The sequence below is a fragment of the Mus pahari genome, chromosome 16 (assembly GCF_900095145.1).
Source record: "Mus pahari chromosome 16, PAHARI_EIJ_v1.1, whole genome shotgun sequence".
NCBI lineage: Eukaryota > Metazoa > Chordata > Mammalia > Rodentia > Muridae > Mus > Mus pahari.
The window spans coordinates 49,692,866-49,699,910 of NC_034605.1; the positions used below are offsets into that span (position 1 = coordinate 49,692,866).

The following is a 7,045-nucleotide window of genomic DNA, read 5'->3' on the forward strand; positions in this document are numbered from 1 at the left end:
TACCCTGCTTAGACATCTCACCCCCACCCCAGAAACACACCCAGGTTTCTCACTAGCCTGGGGCTCACCAGTTAGTCTAGACTGGCTGCCCATCAAGCTACAGGACCCTTCTGTCTGCCTCTCTAGTGCTGGGATTACAGGTCTATGCTGTTCTTCCTTTAAATGTGAGTGCTAGCGACCAAACCCAGGTCTTTCTAATGGGAAGGAAAGTACTGGCTAAGCTATCTCTCCAGCCTGGGAGATCTTTGATAATATTTCTCTCTCTGTCAATCAGTTTGATTCCTTTGCCTCTTTTGAAAAGAGATTCTAATATGGCTGATATTTTTGATAGGATCCGCGAGTTTCTTTCTTAATGGCTTTTTCTCTCTTCCAAACACTGCTGTCCTGCCTGCTATTCTGCCTCAACTATATCAGAGCCTAGGAATGAGATTTCTAGCCACAAGGGACATTATAATAATATTTAATAAATAATACATGCTCACCTCTCTCCCCTACTCCCCACTGCACAAAATATGCTGTGTGACCAGCAGCGGGTTCTGTAAATGAGAACTCATGGAACAAAGCCGTGTCTACAGAGACTGATGCCTGGCTGATTAGAATTTCAGTACTGTGGAGAGACTGCCATGTTTCAGGTCCTAGGCTAGTGCTAGCCCTCTGGAACAGACAACCCTTGCCCACCTCTGCGTCTGAGCTAACATCCTGTGACTAACAGATAACAACTGTTTCAAACCATTAACTTAGCAGATAAGCAGATGACTAGCTTCCACCAACTCTGAGTCACAGCATCTTGGGCCTATAGAAAAAGCTCCCCTCTCTGGCTGTACCTGCCTCATGCACCCATCAACCAAGTAGCAGGAGTCTGGCATCTTAATTTTCCCCCTTACTCTTCTCCCCCTCCTTCCTCCAGTGCTGTGGCGGATGGACCCAGGGCCTTGTGTACACTAGGCGGTCACCCTGACCACTGAGCTATACCCCGACTTCACTCTCCTCAGGTCAATCATTTCAAAATGTAGGAAGTCTGGTGCCTAAGGTCAGGATACCAAAGAGCAAAATTCTTTTCAGGGGAGAGGAAAGGACACTTCATTGGGGGGATTAGAGCAACCTCTTAGTTACCTCCTCCCTTAGCAGGCAGACATGAAACGAGACTAGACTAACCCGTCGCCGCGAGCATGGAGCAGGCAGGGCACGGGAGATGGTAGAGGGCATCAGAAAGAACATTAGAGGGCTGGAGAGATGGCTCAGTGGTTAAGAGCACTGAGTGCTCTTCCAGAGGTCCTGAGTTCTGTTCCCAGCAACCACCTGGTGGCTCACAACCATCTGTAATGGGATCTGATTTCCTCTTCTGGTGTGTCTGAAGACAACTACAGTGTGTGTTTGTGTGTAAAGATATATATATATATATATATATATATATATATATATATATTTTTTTTTTTTTTTAAAGAAAGAAAGACCATTAGGAATGCCTCTCACTGGATTATGAAGGGAGCCCATCTTTAGGGGGAAAGAAGAAACTTCTAATTTTAGATGTCAGAAACATAACCTTTGCTGGTCCCTAACAGTCTTTACTTTAGAGCCGGCTTCAGAAGAACTTGGGGAAAAGAGGTTAGTATTTGATTTCCATTTCAAGCCCTTGGGAAAAAGACAGCATTGCTCTGAGCTAGATTTTCTTCTACTTTATTTTCATTTTTATATGCTCGGATGGGTACATGGTGTGTATGAATCTTCAGAGGGTGTGTGAGGGTGCACACATGCATACATGCACATAGAGGCCTCAGGCTAACTGTAAGTATCTTCCTGTATGGGTTCTTACTTTGTATATTAATGCGGGACTCTCCCTAGAAACCAGAGCTCACTAAAAGCTTCAGCTGGGCAGCTTGTTCCAGGGACCCTGTTTCCACCTCCCCCGTGCGGGATGACGGTGAGCCGCCATGCGCACCCAGCTTTTTTGTGGGTTCCATGGAGGCTTGCAGAGCAAGCGCTTAACTGGGTGAGCCATTTCCCCGATCCTCTTTTATATCTACATGCAAATGAGCGGCGTTTTAGGTCAGTACTTACTACTGAGATAATGGAGGTTACATTTAAAAGTGCCACTCCCCTGAACTGCTGAGTTCTCTTTAGGAATGAAGCCATTAGCAACGGCAGCAGTAATACCAAAGACCCTCACCTGTGTGGCTAGGTGTGCATGGGAAAGGACAGCTGGAAGAAATCAGAGCTGGAATACGTTTGGGGTGTCATTTTTTTTGGGAAGAGAGCACTCCTCAGTCATGATCAAGAAGCAGTTTTGTCAGGAAGAAAACCTTTGTTTCATCCCAATACTGCCTGCCTGTCTGACTTTGCCAAAGCTCAAAGCACACGCCATTCCTCAGCTGCCCCGCTGAAAGCCAGGCAGGTTCCCACATGCTAAGGCAGCCGTTGAGAACCTCTCTCCCAGTGTTGGTGGACCAGCTTCGTCTGAAACCACAGGAGTGGGAAGAGGATCTTCAGGTAGGACCACCACGGGGAAGACCACCAGGCTGACAGGCTTACGATCGGGAAGCCACCTAGCAGGAGATGGAATGCTGAAGACACCAAGACCACCAGCTCATCTGACTACAGCAGGGCATGTGCATGTGCCTCGGAGAGAAGCACCTCTCAGGGGAACCGGTGGAGGAAGGGAGCCGTTGTCCTACTACGCAGGCACCCAGCCCGGAGAACAGTTCACTTTAAGCATCATTTTTACCAAAGGTACTTGAGCCTGTCGGTTAAGTAAGTCTCTCTGGAGGTATATAATTTCCAACGGAGCTCATAGTAAACGCTACCTTTTATATTTAAAATTCCTTGATCCGTATTTTCTGGGCGACTTTTTCACTCTCCTCCAAAATGACAAGACCAGTGATGTAAAACTTAATTATAAAAACAAAACCAAAAATCTTTGTTAAATCCATTCAGGACATACTCCGTGACCATGGAAATGCTATCATAACTGGTCTGGGGACAGGAAGTCCCCCAAAGGGGGCAATCTGCATATTCCCTGGTTCTACCTGAGTTCCCTCTGCAGTCTTTTTTTTTTTTTTTTAAAGATTTATTTATTTATTATATGTAAGTACACTGTAGTTGTCTTCAGACACTCCAGAAGAGGGCGTCAGATCTTGTTATGGATGGTTGTAAGCCACCATGTGGTTGCTGGGATTTGAACTCCGGACCTTCGGAAGAGCACTCGGGTGCTCTTACCCACTGACCCGTCTCACCAGCCCCCCTCTGCAGTCTTAATGCTACTCCTTGCTGAGGATGGCTCTGCAGATAAAGGACTGGCTGTATCTAAGCTTCGGGACGGCTCTGCTTCTACACCGGTGTCCCTCGGGGATGACATATCTATTACCGGTGTCCCTCAGAGATGACATAGGTAAGATCTGCTGCCTTACCATTGCTGTTCAGTGTTTTCATGATAACCTCCATCTGTGCGAACTCGTAGTTGTAGTCTGGCTCCGAGGAAGCCTCGCTCGCAGCATCTAGATCGTGCTCTGCAGTACTGGTTTCTCTCTCAAAGTCTTTCAGCCAGTCCCGCCGTTTCCTCTTAGGCAAGTTAATTCTGTGGAGGTTCTCATCATTAGATGATATCAGCTCGATTTATAAAAAAAAAAACAAAAACAAAAACCAAGGAAATGAAAAACGCTAGAGAGCGTGAAGTTGTTACCTAAAAAAGTGGTTGTTTCCCCATAAGATCCTGTCACCGTGCCATAGCTGGGTAGTACTGCAGACAAGGGTGCCATTGACACAGGACCTGGAGGGACACAAAGGAAGGTGCCAGGTGGATAGAAGACTCACAGAAGTGCCAGGAACTGGTCTCCTTATGGATATATTCTGGGAGACATTTGAAAGAGCAAACAGAAACAGTGAGCCAGGGCCTGCCAAGTCCCCTCAACGAGGGGTTCCCCAACTCCGTGTGCTTCTAATGAAGAGAGAAAGCATTTCGTAACACTTACAAACCAGGGCTGGAGGGGTGGCTCTTTAGGCTAAGCTAGTGGGAGGGCCTGAATTCAGAGCCCCGGAACCCAGGTTAAGCTGGAGGAGTAGTGCACAACTGTGGTCTTATCGTTCCCAGGGAGACAAGGAAGGTAGACACAGAGGCCCTGAGTGCCCCCCTGCCTATGCTGTGCTGAACAGGAGACTCCACCTCAAACAAGGCGGAAGTGAAGGGCACCACGCCTGTGGCTGTCCTCTGATCTCCACTCCATATCTCACACACACACACACACACACACACACACACACACACAGATACAGACACACATAAATAGGCACAGACACACACAGACACCAACACATATAAATAGACACAGACACACATAAATAAACACAGACAGACACACACTGACAGGCACAGACACACACAGATACACACAGACACACACACACAGACACACAGATACACACACACAGACACACACACACTGACAGACAGACACATACACACAGATTAAAGCACCCCCAAATCTAAAATTCATGAATTCAACCAATTTAGAAACAAAGTACGGATGCAGAAAGGTAGTTAGTTAAAAGTAACTTCCCTAAAGGATGCTCTGGGAAACCTGACGACAAAATGTGGTGCAGATGATCTTAAGTCACATTCTCCTACAATCTCTCATTAGTAAAGTCCTGGGCTCCACAGGACTCTGACACCTGAACTTTTGAAATTCATTCATAAAAACATACACCCTCCAGTTTAACCCTAAAACGAGTGCTACTATGCCTCAAAGTTACGAACTGCTATTTCAACACGCAAAGCCTCCACAGGCTCATGTGCTAGAACACTTGTTTCCCACTGGGTGGCGCTGCATTCAAAGGTTGTGGCATTTGGGAGGCGGAGCCTCACTGGAGGAAGTGAGTCACTGGGGGGCGGACCTTGGGCGATAAAGCTACACAGTGTCTAGATTGGTTGGCTTCCAGATGGCACGTGACAGTGCCAGCTGCTTCATCCTCTCAAGGATCCTTCACCACCTCACCAGCCGTGCCTGCCACCATGACTTGCTAGCCATATGGGCCATACTCTTTCAAATCATGAGCCAAAATATACCCCTCCTTTGGTTTTTGTTTTTGTATTTTGTTTGTTTTTGGTGAAGGCAAAGAGAATGGTAATTACCACATCTTCCGTAAACAGAAGGTAAACCCTCAAGGGTACCTAGTGTATCCTTACTTTGACATAACTGCAGTAAGCAAGGGGTCCTGGAAACGAGGGAGGGGCAGAAGCCTCCGCAGTGCCGCCTACCTTGCATTTTCTTTGGGCGTGAGAGTGATGTCTCCATCCGCTGCGATGTCGATCTCACAGTGCTCGGGCTGAATCCCTATTCCGAAGAGCTGGATGTCCTGAGATGTGTCTGCACCCACCCGGGTGTGATCCTACAACATACAATTGAAGACTGGAAACCAAGTTCACAGGGACCAGAAATGCTCAAAGTACTTGGAATAAATCAGGAATCGCCCGGGAGGTCGGGAGTGTCAAAAGCCAAGGGCGGGCTGGTGAGATGTCTCGTTGGATAACGGCATTCATCGCCAAGCCTAATGACCTGAGTTCAACCCCCAAGACCTACATGGTGGAAAATTGTTCTCTGACCTCTATTCACACTCTCTGGCATGTGCATGTCTGCCATAGATAGATAGAACGAAGGATAGATTAGATTAGATAGATAAATAGATAGATAGATAGGCAAATAATGTAATATTTTTTTAAGCCAAAAGCTTACCTCGAAACAGTTTTTTAAAATGTTTAAACTCTACTAACACCTGCTCCTGTATCAATGGTGATTAGGTGTTATTTTGAAACATAAAAAGGGGGCTGGTGAGATGGCTCAGTGGGTAAGAGCACCCAACTGCTCTTCCGAAGGTCTGGAGTTCAAATCCCAGCCAACCACATGGTGGCTCATAACCATCCGTAACAAGATCTGATGCCCTTTTCTGGAGTGTCTGAAGTACAGCTACAGTGTACTTACATATAATAAATAAATAAATCTTAAAAGAAAAACAAAACAAACAAACAAAAAATAAGAAAATTGGATTTAGCAGTAGCAGACACTGAATTCTCATTCTGGGTTGAATATTTACTATTTGAAGCAGGCCATTCCCTCCAGGTTCGCCATCACAGGTAAACTGAGGAGGAAGACAGTGAGGTGTGGCACTGGCAATTGGGGATTGGCACTGAGGGCAGCCAATGGCACCCCACCTCACCCTTCAGTGGCAATTTACCAGGTCAGCTCTAGTAGAACTGAAGGCGACTGGGCAAAACTTAACAAGCCGGGGTTGGTTCTCGCTGTGACTGTGAACTCTTTTAACTCTTAAGGGGCAGGCAAGAAAGAAAAGGAGAAATCATGCTGGCCCTGAACTTGCTATACAGTGAAAGATGAGCCTGAACTCCCAATCTTTCTGGCCTACACCTGCCAAATCCTTTGGTTACCTGCATGCTCTCCCACACCTGGCTCTGGTGTCGCATTTCTTGCTTAATAAAGTTGTCTCATAGTTCTACAAATATAGACAGAGAACCCCTGACATCTCTTGACCTTTTAGGAGACCATGATGTCAACGCTATTTTAGGACAAACAAAAGGGTTTTCTCAGTTTATCAGGCATGAAGGGCAGGGCTTTTGCAGGCACCGGACCAGTGATGACGTAGCTCTGCCAACGGATAGCTGTGTGTCTGCCTTACAGCGCCTCCTCCAGTTTTAAAGCCACGCATACAGACGGCTACAACCTAGACACATAAAAGTGCACTGGAGTCTTCGATACTTTTAAAGAATGCACACAGGGCTGAGCACAGTGGTATAAGCCTTTGATCCCAGCACTCTGGAGGCAGAGGCAAGTGGATCTCTATGAGTTTGAGGCCAGCCTGGTCTACAAAGCAAGTCCAGGACAGGTGGAGTTTGTTACAGAGAGAAACCCCCATCTGAGAGAGAGAGAGAGAGAGAGAGAGAGAGAGAGAGAGAGAGAGAGAGAGAGAGAGAGAGAGAGAAGACAGAATCCTAACATGTCTCATCAATTTGAGAAAATTGATAATATGTGACTTGATATTTATC

The 7,045-nt window shown here is 46.6% G+C and overlaps 1 protein-coding gene across 7 annotated transcripts in view; it reads right to left on the minus strand.

The window, feature by feature from the left end:
- Positions 1-7,045, minus strand: part of Kif13a (kinesin family member 13A) — a 179,550-nt gene that overhangs the window by 56,776 nt on the left and 115,729 nt on the right. For all 7 annotated transcript variants that reach the window (XM_021216077.2, XM_029547707.1, XM_029547710.1 and 4 more), the window contains exons 14-16: positions 5,249-5,379; positions 3,677-3,763; positions 3,405-3,571 (exon numbers count right to left, since the gene is read on the minus strand). In XM_021216077.2, coding sequence (XP_021071736.1) covers positions 3,405-3,571; positions 3,677-3,763; positions 5,249-5,379 — 385 coding nt within the window. The remainder of the gene's footprint in view (positions 1-3,404; positions 3,572-3,676; positions 3,764-5,248; positions 5,380-7,045) is intronic.